Raw genomic sequence first — 20,320 nt, forward strand, 5'->3', positions numbered from 1 at the left:
CTGCTGCTTTAGGTGCTGGAGCTTAAAATGCAAATGAAAACCAAAGGACTTGGTCATTGGTGACTTAAAAACCCCAATTCCATTTTTGCCATTAGCAGCAGGCTTTTCCCAGGTTTCTGGCCTAAACCCAGTTAAAACAACTATATATGACTACTTACTAAACATTCCCTTTCTGCTCAGTTGATTATGGCATTATTCACTTTCTCTCCTGAAGTGCTGAAATACTTCTATGCACTGTTAAAAATTCCCTGCCTTTCCACTGAGGCAGCTGCACTTCAGGGTTGGAGTGATGTAATAATTCCTTCAAGAGCTTGCAATTGGTTTTTCAAGCTTAACATGCACTCCAGGATGGTTTCAGGAAGGGCTGTAAACAAGCATCCAGCATTCCTGCTCTCTAATATGTCATCCCTGGACCATTCCTTAGCAGGTCTAAAAATCCCTCAGCCATGGCATGATGTACTGCAGAATGATGTAAGGGCAAGGATTTTCATCAGTCAGGAGGGAAGCAGGGCAGTGATAAGAGATTTGAGCTGTTCACCTTAGAAATACAACAGAACTGTGTGTAAACCCAGATTTGACTCATCTGACAGTATCTGTGGAGAATGGGGAGTTTTATTGGAGGATAAACCCCAAAGTTTGTTGTTTGGCAGGTTAGGGAATTCAGGTATGATTAGAAAGGGTCATTGGGAAATGTGACACTTGGAAAAATAAGTGAATTATCCAGAGATTAGAAATGAGTAACATCCAAGTGGTTTTCACATCAATAGCAGCAGAAGATCTTCACTTAATAACCAGGAAAGCAGTAAATAGATGATATTATTTTGGCCTTGGTTAAGTCATGAACATGTTATCCAAGGATGCCAAGGTCAGAAAGGGATGAAAACATTTAACTGAGCCAAGAGATGGGATGAATAAGAGCAGGAATAGTCTTCAAAGCTTATTGGCTAAACAACCATCTCAAGCATGAGATAGTGTCAAAAAGAAATAGGGTAAAAGACTGATCAGTAAAAAAGCTATGTCTTAGAAGCCAAAATATATAATGTAAAATAAGAATTATTAAAATTCAAAGTGTTCAAGGCCAGGTTGGACAGAGCTTGGAGTTGCCTGGTCTAATGGAAGGTGTCCCTGCCCATGGCAGGGCATTGGAATGAGATGATCTTTAAATTCCCTTCTAACCTAAACAATTTATGTTTCTATATTTCTATCGAAGATATTAAATACTACAGCAAAAATGTTTGGACATGTGTCCAAGAGGACAAGAAGGAAAACAGCAGGACCTCTGTACCACTGTAATGGGATAACAATTAAAAATAACAGCTGAGTGATGGTTTTGGCCATGTGGCAGAGGCAGGACACCTTGCTACATTACTGCAGTGTCTGTCTCCATTTTTAAACACCAAAAAATGAATCTGCTTAGGCTTCCATGCAGCTTTGAGATGTGATGTTATGTGGAAAAGTATGAACTAAGCTGGAATTGGCAGCAGGAGCATGAAGTGAAGAAGAAACTGAACATAAGTTAGTAATAAACTATACTGAAAAAGTGATAGATTCAGTCACTACTGGTGACTCCTGAAATTTCAGTCCTGGGGCTGATTGTACTTAGTGTTTTTATCAAAATCCTTGGCATCACTGTGATGACAACAAGAAATCAGGAGACATCAATTTAAAATGAAATTATCAGAATGTGAGCAACAGGCTTGCAAAAGTGGAACTATTAAAACCAATAAAATGCTACAGAATTCTCACTTTATGGTCAGTTATTTGGAAATTATCAAGGAAAACTTAGGAAAACCACAAAAGGGCAAAAAACATTTCTGCAAAGCAAGTGCAACCATGAGCCTTGCATGAACCATGAAGTTTCACAAGAGATAATGAAGTTTATAAATCACATCAGTAAGGTATTAACTGTAATATTTTGTGCCAGTCACATCCAGGGTGAAGTCAGACTTGAATCCACATGCAGAAAGTCTAGAAGTGTGGTAAGAGAAATGAAAATAATGTCTTGTGACAGGAAAATTTTAAGAGCATGTTTTATTTAATCAAGCAGAACAAGGGCTGATGAGAACTTCTCTTTGCCTACAAATCCACCAAGAATAACTGTGAAAAGAATTGCTTAATTTTATATACTTGCCAGAAGACTGCATGTAAAACCTGTCCCCTCTGTCTTTAGGCCAGGATCTACAAGATTTCCACTTATTAGAGCACTGAAGTGTAATCTTTTAATTAGAAATTCTGATGGCAAGAAAATTATCTACTTTTAGGAACATACTTGCTCAGTTGAAGAAAGAAATTATGAGTTTTCTTCCAGCCTTCTCTTAGCAGTTCTGCTCTTTGTAGTAGATCCTGGTGGCTCTACTTCCTCAAATGCAACAAAACAGGAGAATTCCCAATTCAGCACAGGCCTAGGTCTCTTCCAGGAGATGCATCTGTGGAATGTTTGAGAATTTTACAGAGGAAGCCTTTGAGGGCTGACAGGAAATCATGGGTTAAGGATTCTGTATGAGAGGCATGGCACTGAATTCCAGATGGGATGAAGCCATACAGCTTAGTGTAAACAAATGGTTATGATTCCTGTCAAGACCAATTTTTCATCTCCATAAAGCCCAGTTTAATAACATGGCACAGGCACCGCTGAAAAACGGGAATATCAGCTTTCCAACAATTTCCCAAAATTGAAATAGAATCTGTTTTGGCAAAAACAGTACCGTTGTCCACCAAGGAAAACATTTTAGGTAGGTAGTTATGTAAGCAGTAAAAATAAATGTTTTATAAAATGCACCCACAAGGACTTAGAAGTATTAAAAAAAGCCCCCAATAATAATTAACCAGATTTCATGAAGTATGAAACAGCCAAAAATAATAAGCAGTACAGCTGAAGGAGGTGAAGTCATTTCTCCTACTGCACTCCAAAGCTTGACCACCTGGAGAGATTAAAAAAAATATATCCAAAGAATTAATTTTCCTAATATGGGCACAGTGCAAAATTCTGTCTCTTAACATGACTTCATTTGGCCAAAGGAATGGAATTTTATGGAAGCCTAATATGTTTTACAAGTACTTGTTTCTCTGGCACAGCAGCAAGGCAGATGAAATGAAGGAGCATCTACTAGATTTCCTTTGGAGCCAAAAAAAAGCTGGTATTGTCTCCTGAAGAGAAAGTAACATTTTAAATTAAAAGGTAATATTAGTACAAGATCAAGTCCATGAATAAATTTACTCTGGAAACTGAAATTTTCTGAACTTTTGAGTTTCTACAACTGCATTTTTTAGATAGTGGAGCAAGAAGCCTATTTTAAGGTAAAGCTTGGTGGTTTCATTTCCATGACAGGACAAAACCAATCCTTGAGTCAAAACCTCATCTTTGGATCTATGAATATTAATGTCTGGATATCTGATTGCACTGACTTTGTTAACATCACCTTTTCCTATAACTGACCTAGAGAGTCACCTCACACAGAATTTTAGTGTTCAAGGCATTGATAATCCAACAGAGACATTTAATGGGAATTAGAATCTGTTCAGCTCTTTCTTCTGCTTTTGATCAGAATGTCTTTGGGTTTCATTGAGAAAACCATTAATCCAATCTGTGGCCTGAAATTTTTCCTCGATCCTTAATTGCTGCCTCCAGCATGGGAAAGACCTGGAGCTGTTGGAGAGAGTCCAAAGGAGGCACCAGGATGATCAGAGAGATTGAACAGCTCTGCTGAGGGGAAAATCTGAAAGAATTGGGATTGTTCAGCCTGGAAAAGGTTCCAGGATGAGCTAATTACAGCCTTCCAGTAACTGAAGGGAGCCTGCAAGGAAAATTGAGAGAAACTATTTACAAGGGGCTGGAGTGGCAGCACAGTGAGGAACGGCTTCAAATGGATAGAGAGCAGCTTTAGATTGAATATTAGGAAGAAATTATTTCTCTGGGTGGGGACAGGGTGCCCAGAGAAGTTTTGGCTGCCCTGGATCCCTGACAGTGTCCAAGACCAGGTTGGACAGGGCTTGGAGCCACCTGGGATAGCAGAAGGTGTCTGATGGGATGGAATGAGATGAGCTGAGAGGTCCCTTCCAACCCCAACCAATCTGGGATGGAATGAGATGAGCTGAGAGGTCCCTTCCAACCCCACCCAATCTGTGTTTCTGTGACTCTGAAGTTCAGATGCTTGGTACGTAAGGATGCTGTCTAGTGTTGCTGGCTGTCAATCACTTGTTTTTAAAGTTTTAAAAAAGTTTAATAGTAATAAAATGGTTATAAAAATAGTAATATAATTAGAGTAATAATAATTTGGACAATTTGGATTAGGATCATATGAGACAATAAAAAACAAAATGTTACAGACAGTCCGGGTACCTCTTTCTGGGCAAAATAAGCCCAAAAAAGGACACAGGTTAACAGAGGATTAACCCTTAAAAACAGTTGCCTGTTGCATATTCATATCCTTCATACATGATGTATAAATTCCATTCAAACAAAGGATTCTGTCTGGTCATCATCAACTTCTTCCTCTTAATCCTAACGGTGTCTTCAGGGCAGAGCGAGGCAGGAAGAAATTAGTTTCTTCTGATAATGGAGCAATAAATAAATAAAATAAATAAAAAAATAAAATAAATTTTAAAAAATATTTAGGTGTCCTGTGGATGCTATCTTGGTGCCAGCCCTTTCTTTAGAAAAAAAGTATCTTGCATAGCATAGTTTCTATTTTAGCATTATGTTATAACCTAAAACTGTATTTAGCACACTACTTAAGAAAATGAATACAGCATAACTTTCCAACATAGTACATATAATATTAATTTTAATATTTGCGAAAAGCCAAAACACATCAAACACACATTTTTCACACTGGCTAAGAATCACAGAAATATAGCAATTTTATTATTAGAAAACAGAGCTTTATTGGATATCAATATCAGGGTTTCCCCCGTGCGTTTCAGAGACTTCCTCAGCAGCTCTTTCCTCCGGGTTTGTGCTGACTCCCTGTGGTCGTTTTCGCGATGGAAACACCATTTGTGAAGCCGGCACGGAAATCAGGAGCAGGAGCAGCACCGCCGCTCCCTCTCCGCCCTCAGGATCCCTCCCGGCGGCGGGGACCGCACACCAAACACACCCATGGTGTTTAGTGTCGGATAGAGGCCATCACACCCCACCGCACCCGCTGCAATTTCGTATCGAGCACATCCGAGTGTCACCGAGCAACGCTGAGGGCGCCCGGGCGCTCCAGCCCCGTTCCTCCCGCGTCCCGCCCCTTCCCCCGGATGCGGGCCGGGATGGCGCTGCCCACCCCGCGCTACGGGCACCTGGGCCCGCGGGGGCCCTTTCGGGACGTGTACGAGCCGGCCGAGGACACCTTCCTGCTGCTCGATGCGCTGGAGCGGGACGCGGGCAGCCTGCGGGAGGCTCGGTGCGGCTGGGCGGGCAGGAGAGCCGGGAGGGGCGAGCTGAGGGGGGATTGTGGCACAGGGGGGTTAAAGCCGTGAGGGAGCTCCACAGGGGCTGCGGAGCCGGGAGGGGCGAGCTGAGGGGGGATTGTGGCACAGGGGGGTTAAAGCCGTGAGGGAGCTCCAGAGGGGCTGCGGAGATGGGGAAGGGCTGGGAAGGGTGAGCTCAGGGAGGATTGTTCGTACAAGGGTGTTAAAGCTCTGAGGGAGCTCCATAGGGGCTGCGGAGATGGGGAAGGGCCTGCAGCAGGGAGGATTGTTCGTACAAGGGTGTTAAAGCTCTGAGGGAGCTCCACAGGGGCTGCAGAGATGGGGAAGGGCCTGCAGCGGGGTGAGCTGAGAGGAGATTGCTGGCACAGGGATGTTAAAGCCATTGGAGAGCTCCAGAGGGGCTGCTGGAGCCGGGAGGGGTGTACTGAGGGGGGATTGTTGGCACAAGTGTGTTAAAGCTCTGAGGGAGCTCCAGAGGGGTTGCGGAGATGGAGAAGGGCCGGGAGGAGTGAGCTGAAGGAGGATTGCTGGCACAGGGGGGTTAAAGCTGTGAGGGAGCTCCAGAGGGGCTGCGGAGATGGGGAAGGGCCTGCAGGGGAGTGAGCTGAGGGGGGATTGCTGGCACAGGGGTGTGACGGAGCTGCAGAGGGGCTGCGGAGATGGGGAAGGGCTGGGAAGGGTGAGCTGAGGGGGAATTGTTGGCACAGGGGTGTTAAAGCCATTGGAGAGCTCCAGAGGAGCTGCGGAGATGGGGAAGGGCCTGCAGGGGTGAGGTGGGGGAGGATTGTTGGCACAAGTGTGTTAAAGCTCTGAGGGAGCTCCAGAGGGGCTGCGGAGATGGGGAAGGGCCGGGAGGAGTGAGCTGAAGGAGGATTGCTGGCACAGGGGGGTTAAAGCTGTGAGGGAGCTCCAGAGGAGCTGCGGAGATGGGGAAGGGCCTGCAGGGGAGTGAGCTGAGGGGGGATTGCTGGCACAGGGGTGTTAAAGCTGTGAGGGAGGTTCAGAGGGTCTGCGGAGATGGGGAAAGGCCTGCAGGGGAGCCGAGACGGGCGAGCTGCGGGGGAATTGTTGGCACAGGGGTGTTAAAGCCATTGGAGAGCTCCAGAGGAGCTGCGGAGATGGGGAAGGGCTGGGAAGGGTGAGCTGAGGGGGAATTGTTGGCACAGGGGTGTTAAAGCCATTGGAGAGCTCCAGAGGAGCTGCGGAGATGGGGAAGGGCCTGCAGGGGTGAGGTGGGGGAGGATTGTTGGCACAAGGGTGTTAAAGCTCTGAGGGAGCTCCAGAGGGGCTGCGGAGAAGGAGAAGGGCTGGCAGGGGAGCCGGGACGGGGGGCATTGCTGGCACAGGGATGTTAAAGCCATTGGAGAGCTCCAGAGGGGCTGTGGAGATGGAGAAGGGGCTGAGGCCGCTTGGAGAAGAGGAAACCTCATTGCTGTCTGCAGCTTTCTCATGAGAGGCAGCAGAGGAGCCAGCACTGGTCCTGCTCTGTGTGAGCTGAGGGGATGGCCTGAAGCTGTGTCGGGAAGGGTTAGGGTGGATATCAAGAAAAGGTTCTATTTCCCTAGGCTGGGAGAAAGCTCCCCAGGGAATGGTCACAGCACCATCCTGACAGCTCAGAAAGTTTTTGGACAACGCTCTCAGGGATGCACAGGGTGGGGTTGTTGGGGATGCAGGGCCAGGGGTTGAACTGGATGATCCTTGGGAGTCCCTTCCAGCTCAGGATATTCTGTGATTCTGTACTTCAATGAACTGGATGATCCTTGGGAGTCCCTTCCAGCTCAGGATATTCTATGATTCTGTACTTCAACGTGTTTAGGAGGACAGCATATTCTATAATGCTGTCTTGACCAATCCTGTGTCTGTTACAAACAAAAGTCATCCAGAGTGTTCTCTCTTTAGAGTCGAGATCTGCCTTGAAATAGGATCTGGATCTGGTGTGGTTTCAACATTTCTGGCTTCTTCCATCCTTGGACCCAGTGCACTGTACATGTAAGTATAACAGCACCTGAACTGTTGCATGCTTAAAGGATGCTTAGTCCAGGATGCTTAGCCCTCTCACACATATTTATCATTTTTGCATTTGAAAAACTGTTCCTTTCTCAATTCTATGAGTAGTGCTGTGACTAGAAATCCATTTTCCCATTTCTCAGACAAATTGCTGAGCCTACACTTGTGTTGGCTGGGTTTAATCCTTGTGGGTCCCTTTGAATTCAGAATAATAAACTAGCTTGTGGTTCATAGGGTTAAACTTCCAGCTACAGTAGTCTATAATTTACATTTTGTAATATTTCCCTTTTAGATGCACAGATATCAACCCCATGGCAGCTTACTGTACCCAGGAGACAGCTCTGCTTAACAACGTTCACCTGCAGCCTGTCATCACTGACTTGGTAAGAGAGAGCTTTCAGCAGTATCTCCTTCACAGTTTGTGTAATTTTTTAATACTTACTGCAGATCATGGAGTCACACAATAGTTAGGGTTGGAAGGGACCTCTGGACATCACCCCCTGCCAAAAAACTCCCAACCAACTACACAAGCTCTAAAATTCAAAATTAAGATGTAAATGTAGTTTGGAAACTGCTGGATGAGGAATTCTATAGTGGCCTGACATTGTCATAGCCCTTTGTCTAAAGTTATGCAGTTCTTGGTTCTCATCCTCTTCTGATTTAATTAGAACTTCTGTCTGTTGTTACCTTTAGTTTCTTACAAAATTTGATATGGAGAAAAGCTAATTTTTCTCATCTCTTTAACCATTTTATGTTTATAAAAGATGATGTAGATTGGCCACAATAAATGGGATTTAAAATGGCTGAACAACTACACTATGTAACTATATTTTTACAAATCATTTGCATTCTTCATGTTCCCAAAAAAGAAACCCCACACAATCACCACCTTCACCTACAGGTCAAAGGATTATCCCCAAGATTAAATGGGAAGGTTGATCTGCTGCTCTTTAACCCACCATATGTGGTAACACCTCCTGAAGAGGTAGGAAAATTTTGAAATACACCTTAAAAATAGTATTGCTACTGTCTGTGGTTGTGACAATCTTTGCTTTCCTTCTTCCTAGGTGAAAAGCTGTGGAATAGAGGCATCCTGGGCTGGGGGCAAACAGGGCAGAGAAGTAATGGATAGAGTTTTCCCATTAGTAGCAGACCTGCTTTCACCAGGAGGATTATTCTACTTGGTCACAATCAAAGAAAACAATCCAGGTGATCACTGTCCTTGGACATTCAGATGGGCCAAACCAGGTTTAATATGGTATAAATGAAAATGTTGATCACAGCTCGACCCAAAATGCAAGCAAATTTATCAAAACTAAGAACTCCCCAAGCTAGTTTGGAAAGTGGAAGTGTGTGGGACCCCAGCAGCTCTGCAGGAGTTCAGGTCCAAGTCTGAAAGGTGGATTAATTGAGTCTGAATTAATTAATGATGCCAGGCCAGTTCTTTCTTGTGGAAGAGAATGATGGTGTTAACCGAAAAGGCTTAGTGGGAAATGTGATGTCTTTCATTCTACAGATGTAGAGAAAAGATTTGGACTTGTTCTTTCTGATCGAATGCTTGATGGCCACAAGTGATCCTGTAATGTCAGGATTATTCTCCACACCTGATTTATGAGGCAGCTTTTGTGAGAAGGTGCTACAAATTTCACTTTCTTCTGCAGTTTAGCTTCATACAGAATTCTAGCAAAACACTGAAGTTCAGTTTGTAAGTTGTGAGCTTTATTTGTGCTTGGTGGGAGATTGTTTTGCATGAAAGTTCCTGTCTGAAAGAGTAGGAGGACAGAGTTTATAAACTTTGCTTTGCAGCTTGGCAGATATTTTAGAATGAATTTGTCTTCATTCAAATTTCAACTCGTTTGTAAACGCTGCACTTTCCATTGCAGATGAAATTCTGGAAACGATGGAGAAAAGTGGCTTAAAAGGCACACGAGTACTTTCCAGGCAAGCAGGACAAGAGATGCTGACAATCCTCAGATTTAGGAAATCTTGACAACTTCTCTTCACCTGCCAGGTAGTAGGCATGAGGAAAATTGAAGACAGAGTTGCCACTTGGTAAACACTGAAGTGAATGCAGTCTGCCCTTTGTTAATGGCAGGAACTTACTCCTTACAAGCAAAACATCAAGAAAGAAATGAACCCAAAAACTGAACTAGGGAACAAAATATCAATGGGTTCATGATGATCTAACATCCCCTGACATAACCAATGCCACACACCAGAGAGTCTGACTCCTACAAGCCATGCACGTGTCACTTTTAATTTGTAGTCTTCAGTTGTCGTTGGTCAGAAGCAGGATCATTTTACACCATCAGCATTCACAACAAACTGCAAGTTGACAGTGTTAAGGTATCCTTCTGTTGGCTTGTAAAGTTCTTTCCTCTCCCAGGATCAGCTTTTTCAGCACGAATCACTTTGGCCTTGATTAAGGACCAGAGTCTTCCACGTCCCTCTGACCTTCAGAGAAGAAGAAAGAGCCTGGTTAAAATACAGAGATGCTCAGAGTTCAGCACAAAAGCATTTGGAGGAAGTTTGGATCAGTGCACAGATGGAAATACAGTGGCACTTTATACAATGCAAAATGTGAAAGCAGAGTTAGGAGTTGTTTCACTTGTTCTCACATATAGCTGTCAAATATTTTTAGTACTCAGGGTACTGAACTTCTCATCTCTTCCAGCATATGTTCCAGCAGCAGATAAGGAGGATTCTCCAATTCTTCAATCCCTTGTAATGAGCACAACAGTTCTGCAGCTCATTAAACACCTTCCCTGAGCTTCAGAGATGGCTTCTCAAGGAATGGTGGAAAATTTTATTTTAGTGATTGTACATATTTATATTGCCGTTGGGTTTTTTTGAGGAATGTAATTTTGGAAATAGAAATTGAATTTTAGTCCTTTTCACTTTTCCCCCCCCATTTTAAAGAAACACTAATGGAGTTTTTCTGGTGTACACTGGAGGGTGTTTTTGGGGCTCTCATTGTTTTGTCTGTGGTTACAAAGCTTAAATAAGTTGGCTTCAACTCCCAGCTTACTTTTAACCAAACAAGTTTAGAAGGGGTAAGATGGAAGTGCATTAAAAAAAAAAATCCATCATGGTTCTGTAGAGACTGACTTGCAAGACTTTTGTTTGTGTAATGCTCCTATAAACATTATTTTGATATTTGTAGTAATTTGTGTCATTTTAGCAGTGCTTTATCACAGGAGGGTACTGGGCACAGGGTAGTCCTCACACCAGTCCAAATTAGCAGAGCCTCTTACTCAAAAACTTCTAGAGTTGAAAGTGAGACAATAATTAGATGTGGTTAAGCTAAATAATTGCAGATAAACTGTCAAATTAAGGATAATTTGACTGCAGACTGGACCTGGAGCTTGTAGCATTTCCAGATTTCAAGCTCAGGGTTGAATGCTACCAAAACCTTTGGCCATGGTTCAAAGCACTTTGTCCTCAGGTGCTGGAGTTCTTACCTAGCCAGTCACTGAATATTTTTCAGTTATTATCATTTTCATCCTCTTCAGTTAAATTAGGAGGCTCTGCTGTGGTAATAAAATAAGACCCATTATCTCCAGGGTGCACTGAGCACTGCTTTGGTTTCTGTTCTCCACCTGTAATGTTTAATAGCTACAGACAGGTTTAATTAGAGGCCACATCTTATTGTAAACTTGATAATTGCTCTGAGCCAGCGTTACCTGAGGAATCTACAGGAATATCCTTTTTATCAACATGACTGGAGAAACCTTTATTGTCTGGGCATTGGGAAGAGAAAGTGATCCTGAGGGTTTAAAAAACATCTTCCCTTCTGTGGCTCCTGCCTCCCCTCACAGAGTAATGAACAAATTAGCATTGGTTTTTTTTGTTTGTTTGTTTGTTTTTTTTTTAAAGATGTTCCTGCACGTGAGGTTTTGATTTTACAAGGAGCAAGATAGCAGAGAGGAAGGATGCAAAGCAGGATTTTAAACTTGTTCAGTGCTTCTGCATGACGTAAATTCAACATCAGTCAATTAAGAAGTTGAAAAAATTCACCATTCACACAACAATCTGCACTGGGGGTGATTGTTTTTTGCTGCATCTTCATAAGGACAAGTAATTTGGATTTTGTGTGTTCCTTTCTCAGCATTTCCTTTTCTTCCCCTAAATATTTTTAAGACTCAGCTGAACCTTCCCAAAAACTTTGCCCATGCCACGTTTCTTCATAAAGTTAGAGCCAAATTGAAAGCAAACAGGCATTTTGTATATAGAAATTGTCACCTCTGCTTATGATGGAAATGCTTACCAAAGTCTAAATTATCAGGATTTTTTTTTTCCAGAGTAATATTTTGGAAAAAAGAATGGAATCACTTTCTGAAATGTTATGTTTGGATTTCTTTTTTTCTATTGAAAATTTTGTGTTTGGATGGAGCGTGTGATCAGGAGATGTTTATGAGGAGCTGAAAAAGCCTGACAAAAACTCCAATCCAGCCTAAATGGAAAATATTTATGGAAGATAACTCCTTGAGTGTTACTGCACACACAGCAGGGCTCCACTTGAACCCAAACTCTCCTACCACAAATTGCATTTCTGTGCACTGAAGACACCTGGTGGCTGCACCCACAGCCAGCTCCGACAGAAAAACTGGATATTCAGGGAAGTTTTTCCTCTTGTTAATTACCACCTTGAGCCATTCTGTTTTTATGATATCCTTAAGATACAAATGAGATATTTTCGATCTCCAAACGGTAATTCATTCAGATTTTTGCCATTCTGTTTTTATGATATCCTTAAGATACAAATGAGATATTTTTGATCTCCAAATGGTAATTCAGATTTTTAAATTTTGGTTTTTAACAATATTTGATTTGAGACACTGCAAGAGTCTAGTTTTGCTTTAAAAGCATGTTTCAAGGGATAGTAAATACTAAATAAATATACAATAAGTATTTGTCAGAGTAAGGCATGAGAGTCCTAATCCTCAACTGTATAATTAGGAAAGGGAGATGGCAGGAAAAGGTGTCACCAGATGGGTGCTCATTTGCACTGTCTGTAGTAACTCAGTAACTTCTTTGCTGAATCCTAAGAGATGTCAGGTGTTTAAAAACCCTCAGTGCAATTGAATTCAAAGAACTAATTCAATTTAAACACAACTAGCACATTTCTCTGTGTTGAATATGATTTATTTTTGAGGAAGAGGCTCCAAAAATACAGGGTGAAATTCAGACCTGAGGATTGCTATAAACAGAAAAGTTCTTTACCTGATTCAGTCCCCTTTGTCATGGCTGTTGCTGCTTTACTGAAGGCAAGTGAAAAGAAAAACCCAGCCATAATCTATGCAATGTTCTTTCTGTCCCACCTCAGTTTTTCTTCTGACAAGACCACAGTTCTATTTTGGGGCTGTATTTTTCCTGTTTGCAGGAAACCACAGAGTGAGACACAGCGTTCTGAGAGTGAGCTCCAGGAAGTCTGCTGAAAATTACCTTTTAACACTGCACGAAGGAGCTTTTAGTGCCTTAAAGGAGCAGCAATTTTCCAGTGTCCCACCAGCTCCTTGCCTGTCACTGGTGATCACAGAGCTTAGGATTTACTGCTGCACCAGCCAAGGCAGCCCCTGCAGCTTCACTCCTCTAATTCCCTGTTAGAAGAGGGATCAGCTCTTTCATTTTGATGCAAGTCCTTCACAACATGAGATTCTTTGCATCTCCCCACTTTTCCCTCAGCAGTTTCAGGAGGTAAGCTGAGCCTTGTTAGACCAAAGCACACATCTTGAGCCAGGTTCTGAATTGTTGGCTGAGCTTGGGTGCTCTCACAAGGGGGCTCGGTTCATTCTGGTTAAAGCTTCACTGGGGGTTTGTTGTCCATCAAACACTTCCCTAAGAGCAACCACGGGTATTGTAGCTGTTGGATTTGTCATGGGGTAATGACAGCCTTCAGAAACAAGGGGAGGGAGGAAGCAATTTAAAGCTAATTATGGAAGAATTGAGGCGAGAAGGTGTCAGTTACTGCAGTGAAATCCAAGGCTGAATTTGAGCTATTTTGGACGCTGGAGGACAGATTAAAAAACCACTTGAGGCAAACCAATATACAAACCCCTCCTAAAAACCTCTAAAGTCCCTAAAACTTTTCTGTCAGCTCTGAACAGAACTACTGCACAGTATTTTCACCTGAGCTGCAGTAGCTCTCTATTCCACCTCTCTCACCCTGCACTTTCTACCTGAGATGTGCTTGTAGATATCAAAGAGGTGACCACACAAGCTACAAATTCCAAACCCCTTGTAAAAAACTTGGTGGGATCAGGAAAAAAAAATAAAAGCAGAACTGTCAGAGATTGACTCTCCTTCAGCCTATGCAAATAACAAATGTCAGACCTAATTATCAATATCACTGATTTGAAAGCTGTGTGTACTTGATCCTACTGCATCCTGGATATGGATTGAACTGCCTTGATTCACTTAAAAAGGTAAAATGGTACCATCAGAATTTAGCATGGCCTAATTACTAAACTTTAAATATTTCCTTCACCTGGTCCTGCATCAGCTTCCACAGAAATCCTGACTGATGCATTGATTTTTGCAAGTGTGCGTGTGCTGTTTCATACACGAATTGTCCACACAAGAAAAATTTATAAAGGGTATGTTTATTTCTGTTCTGCTTTTCCATTTCACAACAAAAAGCTCTTGGTCTTAATGTGCTGTGACCTGGAAATGACTGAAAATGAGAAAATAATGGTTCATAAATCCATCACTCAAGAGGTTGCCTGAATTTATCATTGATCCATCCTCAGATGTCAATACACGTCAGAATTCAGGAAAAGAAATGTGTAAACAATCAAACCCACACCTGATGATAATTTTTGATGGGTTGATGTTATTTGCTCAATTTTCATGAAGTCCCCAAGGGAGAGGGATCAAACTGTGACCTTTTTGGATTCTTCCACATTGCAGAAGCCCTTCCTGAAAAGATCTGAGGCCTTGGGTAGCTGCAAGACTCTGTACCTACAAATGGTTTACTGCAGTGTCAAAAAGCACAATTATTCCACCTGGTATTCACTTGGAGCAGAAGGCATCATTAGGGAATTTCTGTCACCATGAAGAAAATCAGGAATTGACAGGAAGCAGAGGTTTTGTATAACCAGTCCTGAAACAGACTTCAGTGTCATTGCACAGGTAAATCAAATGCTTCAATATCTGATGTTACCTTAGGCTACAGCAGCACCTCCTTAAATTTTCCTGTCCCCATCCATTTCCTGTGTCTTACACCACTCTATGAACCACAAGAAGTTCTTAATCCACTTGATTGGTAAAATAAGAGATTATGCATAAATTCTATAAAAAAGGAATACCTTTATTTTTTTTTTTAAGAGACCGTTTTTTCATTACCAAGTGAAAACTTTACAATGTAAAGTATTTCTCTTCAGTATTGTTTTAATATAAAAACTTAAATCACTTACTCTGGTCTTACTGTTCCTACAGGAAATCTTGTGGCACTGCAGGACCCAGGTATCTTCAGCCTCACTCTAGTATCTAATCATAAGTTCATGACTTTTTTTTTAAATAAAACCATTTCTGTGGCCACTCACCATCAACAAAACATCCCTACCACCAAAACAAAAATAAAGCATCTTCATCAGACCAAAAGAGACTAAACTCTAACAGCACTATTACAGTGAGAAACTTTGTTAAAATAAAAATCTTTTCAAAGTTAGACACGACTTTAAAATTGTACAAAGACAACAAGCACTCAAGTTACACAGAGTAAGTAGCAGTGAGTACAATGTGAATGCAACAACAGTGAGCCTTGCCTCTTTTTATATGTAATATAAATAGAGATTCCTTGCCAAACTTCCAGCTTTTTTTTTTTTCCTTTTTTCCTGAAAATCAGCTCATTATGCTGCAAAACCTAACAGGGAGCATCTCACTCTTCAGTTCAACAGAACTGCTAAAAGGGGCTCTGGTTAAAACCAGTCTTTCTATCGTGAGAATATCCCATACTGTGCAGAACAAGTTTCTCTCTCCACTGAAAATCAATTCCCTTTTATTGTGCTGAAAGCTTCACCTTCCCATGGGACCTGTCAAATTACAGGCTTCAAAATGATTAAAAATTCTGAAGCTTGCTCCTGGTTTTTGAAGAACATGCTAGCTGACACTATCATGGTGTGTCCATGGAAGGAGTCCCTCAACAGAGAATGGTCGTGTTTGTATTTGACTCTTTGCAAGTGTTGTTTCAAGAAAAACACTTGGGACTAATTTTAGATAATTTGGCTAAATTAGTTTAAGTATTGGTCAGAGAAGAAAATATTTCTTCCTTAATTTTTTCTATTACATTTAGACCTCAAATGTATCCCTAAAACCACCTGGCAGAAAGTATCCCTTAGAGATTGTCCCTACATTTGTCTGTAAAGCAAAAAGCTGACACTGCTACCATCCTTCCTTTACTTCTGAGATTTTCTTTACAGGAAATACATTCTTGCACAAGAAATTAATCCCCCATGGTGACTGTTCAAACAACTCCATTACAGCCTCAAAACTAGGATTTAGTTATTCCTTAGGTTTAGATAGATGAGAAAACTTCTGCTGTAAATCTTCCCTGAGATCAACAGCAATTAAAAGAAAGTTATGTTTTATCCAACTGCAGCCATACTGGCAAAACTGAATGGTGAAATGAACTTTTGGCAAAACTGAATGGTGAAATGAACTTTCAGATCGGGTGTTCTGAATTTGAGTGTTTGCAGGACTCTGTTTCATGACAGAATGCAAGCACTTACTCATATTTTCTCTAAAAATGCCTTGATGATTAGGGTTATTTTCATGATTTTAAACTTATTCTTTCTAGATTACCTGGAAGTGCTTTATTTTTCATAGCTTTACTCCATTATTAACGTTTGTTGCAATGGAACAATGTCCTGATTTTCAAAAAAGCTTGAAAAGTATTGTGGCTTTATTTTTAAATGAAAATATGCTATTATTAAGACAGCAGTGTCCTGCAAATTGAGTCCATTACACTTGCCAATTGCTTCATTTTTATGCAAAACTGTAAATTTGAAAGCAACTTGATTTTTTTTCTTTTTTTTCAGTTATGCAGGAGCCTGTTTAATGTTCCCATGAAGCATTTCAAAATGTCTGTCAGTCTGTCAGTCAAGGGAAGAACACACAGCATCTAATCCTATATAAAATTGTTAGCAAAACTGAGTGAACTAGCCCAAATTCCTTTTGCCCATCCCACTTCTCTAGCTGCTTTTCTTTTCTTAATATCCCATTCTTCTCCATTTGCTTTAGCATTGCTGAGGTTTCAATAAAGATTAAAAATTAAAGCAAGGATGTTGTTTCACTGTAAGGAAACAGCAGCTGTGAGAAAATGCTTTCAGTTCTTGTCAGGACAGAAAAGGCTCTTGGCAGTTTACCTTTCACTTGGCTTCAGAAGATTTAGTAAACAGTTCTAGCCCAAGGCATTTAAGGATTTTAAGCTAAACCCAAGCTTGTGCAATAAAAAATTATATTTAGGAAGGCATATCTTGATCTCTAGGATTAGATTAAAAAGTTGCTACTGTTATTTCTGTCTGAAGTCCTAGACCAGCAGTGGGCTGAGCACCCCTGGACTGATGCACATGAGTAAGAAACATCCTGCTTTTTAGCTTTGTCCATTTATTCCAGCAGGTTTCATAGCAGGACATGGAACACAAGTGCATTTCTGCAGACTAATTGCACAAAAAAATAGTTGTTACTAAGTGTGTAAGTCTCTCTCAGCCCAGCAAAGGAGACTGCTCTAGATACAGCTGGGAAATAGCTCTGAACACAAAATAATCTGGTTATTTTGTCTCTTTTCAGCAGTTCCTTGGTACTGCTGTAAATAAACTGCTGCAAAACTCCGCTGGGGAAAGGAAGCTGGACAACTGGCTCCACCCTCAGCAGTTAAAGCATCCTTGTGCCATTGTACCCCTGGAGAGGGAGGACTCCTGAGCCCCCAGGAGATGCTTGGCACTTGTCTGAGCCCAGAGCATCTCCAGATCTAGAGCATGCAGAGGTCAGTTGTATTCCAGCACTTTGCACAGTACTCCCTCACTTCATCCCAAACCTTTATGGAACGTTTGTGTTAGGTGAACTATTTGGCATCATCATTTGGAATAGCTTAGTAACTGTTTACTAGATTTTGGAGAGAGTAACATTATTGAAATTCTTCAATTCCCCATTTTGCTTTTGAATAGATGTGGCCATGGCACAGAGTAAGAAATACAGCCCAGGTCTGTAATTCCATTATAAGTTCCAAGTGTATGTGCCTTCTTACTTGTGTTTACAAGTACTGAAGAACTTTTGCAGTAACTGCTTTAAGATCTATTCTAATCACTTCACCTCCCTTGACTGAAAGGCTGATGGTAAGGCCAGATGTGTGCAGGACCTTCAGGGAAATATGGAGCAGCCTCTTCTACTGTGAACAATGAAAAAAACTTCCCAACTCCTCAGTTAGTGCTTCTACCATCCCCAATTTAGATTTAGCTGAGTCCTGCTAGTAGGAAAAAGGCATTAATCTTCTCTGCTAAGAATTTGGTCCAGCATAAGTTTCACTTGACAGCAGCTGCACTGCAAACCACACTCAGTTACAGGTTTGTCTACTCAGCTTTCAGATATTGGCACTGAAATGGAAGGGGGCTTGTGGAACCAAGATGAAGGAACAGTGATTTTAGAAAAGCAGACATGGCAAACCTGCAGAACTCCCAGCCTTATGAGAACAGTGGAGTTCAGAGGTCAGTACAAGAGACTGGCTGGTTAAGCTGGATAATGAATACATCCACAGTTGCACCAAACAGCATAAGAGAGAGTTCTAGAAGAAAAACGTTTCCTGTTTCAAAACGTAAACCAAGCTTGAATAGAAAGTTGCAACAGTCCTCCCCCAACAGAGCAGTGATATTTTAACTAACCATCCTAGAGCTTCTTGCATTTCAAAGGTGCAGCATCTCTTCTTGGTCGCTCAGGGACAGGATACTGGACACAGCAATCCACTGCCACGAGCAGCAATCCCTACCACACCCTCTTCTTAGATGCACTGTGAATTGGGGTCCTCCATTCAAGTGCCTTTTCCTCAGCCTCTGGACTGAACAGAGATCAGGAGCATGCCAGGGATGCTCCCTACATTCCTCGTGAGCTCTGAAGTCCGCAGCGGGGTTAGCAACGATCCGCTAAGTTCAGGAGCAGATTGTCATTTCTACAAGAATACAAAACAGCTTGTAAAATCAATATGTAACACTGTATATATGCATGAATATAAAAATAAACCACACCATCGATATGTAAAACTTCACAACAAGGATGAAAACAGTTCTCTTCTCAACGGTCTTCGGTGTTGATGAGCTGGTTCTCATTGTCGTGGCCGTCAGGCAGATAGGCTTTCCTCAGCTGCTCCGACTTGGGTATGGAGCTGCCGTTCTTAACGTAGCGGGACAGGAAGGCTCGCACGGAGGGGTGATCCGCCTTCTCCAGGGGGATATTGGCCTCCAGGCACATTTTCACAAAGTCCTGGATCACGCTGCTTTTCTCCGTCTGGGCAGCGCTGTTGCACTGCAGGGAGGCAGTCAGAGTCCTTTGCTTCTTCCTGACGTTCTGCTCCTCGAACTCCGCCTTCCTCTTGGTGTGCGTTTTGGACTTGAGGTGGTCGTTGATGGCGGACTTGCGCACGTGGTTGAGCACCACGTTGCAGGAGGTGCAGAAGAGCTTCCCCCCGTCCTCGTGCAGCTCGCTGCCGAACTCCGTCACGCGGTCCTGGGGCGTCACGTACAGAGCGGTCTTGGAGCGGTTCCGCGACGGCGCCGACTTCACCCCGAAGCGCTCCATCGCTGCCTCCGCCCGCAAAGCTGGGGAACAGACAAGAGCTCCTTCAATATCCAACCTGCTGACACCTAAAACACCACGAGCTCCATGTAAAATACCACGAGCTCCACCTAAATACCATGAGCACCATGTAAAATACCAGGAGCTCCACGGAAAACACCACGAGCTCCACAGAAAACACCACGAGCTCCAGGTAAAACACCACGAGCTCCACGTAAAATTCCACGAGCTCCACGTAAAATACCATGAGCTCCATGTAAAATACCACGAGCACCACGTAAAATACCATGAGCTCCATGTAAAATACCACGAGCACCACGTAAAATACCATGAGCTCCATGTAAAATACCACGAGCACCACGTAAAATACCATGAGCTCCATGTAAAATACCACGAGCACCACGTAAAATACCATGAGCTCCATGTAAAATACCACGAGCACCACGTAAAATACCATGAGCTCCATGTAAAATACCACGAGCTCCACGTAAAACACCATGACCTCCACGTAAAATTCCACGAGCTCCACGTAAAATACCATGAGCTCCACGTGAAATACCATGAGCTCCACGTAAGACACGTTTGTGACACTGCTTTGAAAGGTTTTTCATCTGCAAGTCCAGGTAATTGGGAGAATGAAGTTCCTTGTGGGTCAGAGTAAAACACTTGTTTGGTTTTACTTGGTTTTACAAGTAAAACACTTGGTTTCATCTGCAAGTCCAGGTAATTGGGAGAATGAAGTTCCTTGTGGGTCAGAGTAAAACACTTGTTTGGTTTTACAAGTAAAACACTTGGCTTGGTTTTTAGGTTTATTACAGGGAGTGGTTTTTGTTATTTGGGTTATTGTAAGAGTCTGTTTGGACTTCTAGTATAAGATATTAATGTGGTGAGAGCTTTTTCTATTTGTTTTTTTTTATAGTATGTATTGTGAATCTGTTAAGATTGTGGTGGATACACATGTGTAGTTACAAGGACTGTAATTATCGAAAGTGTTTTTTAATAATTGTTTGAAGTTATCCTCACACCACTAATATTGTGGTAACTCAACACAACCCTCAAAACCCAATCTGTTAATCACTTAAAGTCAAACAAAACCACTTTTTGCTTTTCT

General features: G+C 42.2%; 2 protein-coding genes across 6 annotated transcripts; one reads left to right on the forward strand and one right to left on the reverse strand.

The window, feature by feature from the left end:
- The first annotated feature begins 4,903 nt into the window (after positions 1-4,903).
- On the forward strand, positions 4,904-16,287 carry N6AMT1 (N-6 adenine-specific DNA methyltransferase 1). 5 transcript variants are annotated; one of them, XR_005953869.1, is made up of 8 exons: positions 4,906-5,390; positions 7,318-7,407; positions 7,718-7,808; positions 8,327-8,410; positions 8,493-8,634; positions 9,309-9,436; positions 11,302-11,468; positions 12,809-16,287. XR_005953869.1 is itself a non-coding variant. In XM_041420884.1 (7 exons), the coding sequence occupies exons 1-6, from the start codon at positions 5,245-5,247 to the stop codon at positions 9,413-9,415; spliced, it is 660 nt and encodes a 219-aa protein (XP_041276818.1). In that variant the 5' UTR covers positions 4,906-5,244; the 3' UTR covers positions 9,416-9,436; positions 12,809-16,287. The 5 variants fall into 5 exon arrangements, 4 of the variants coding, with proteins under 4 accessions (XP_041276819.1, XP_041276818.1, XP_041276817.1 ...); XM_041420884.1 differs by lacking the exon at positions 11,302-11,468; XM_041420883.1 differs by lacking the exon at positions 12,809-16,287 and having other exon boundaries at positions 11,302-12,062.
- Positions 9,434-19,265, reverse strand: CGGBP1 (CGG triplet repeat binding protein 1). The gene is made up of 2 exons (XM_041420887.1): positions 18,303-19,265; positions 9,434-9,879 (listed from the first exon to the last, which is right to left on the reverse strand). Exon 1 carries the CDS (start codon positions 19,210-19,212, stop codon positions 18,709-18,711), a length of 504 nt encoding a protein of 167 aa, XP_041276821.1. The 5' UTR covers positions 19,213-19,265; the 3' UTR covers positions 9,434-9,879; positions 18,303-18,708.
- Positions 19,266-20,320: the final 1,055 nt, after the last annotated feature.

Source organism: Onychostruthus taczanowskii, unplaced genomic scaffold (genome assembly GCF_017590055.1).
Source record: "Onychostruthus taczanowskii isolate IOZ18803 unplaced genomic scaffold, ASM1759005v1 scaffold67, whole genome shotgun sequence".
Taxonomy (NCBI): Eukaryota; Metazoa; Chordata; class Aves; order Passeriformes; family Passeridae; genus Onychostruthus; species Onychostruthus taczanowskii.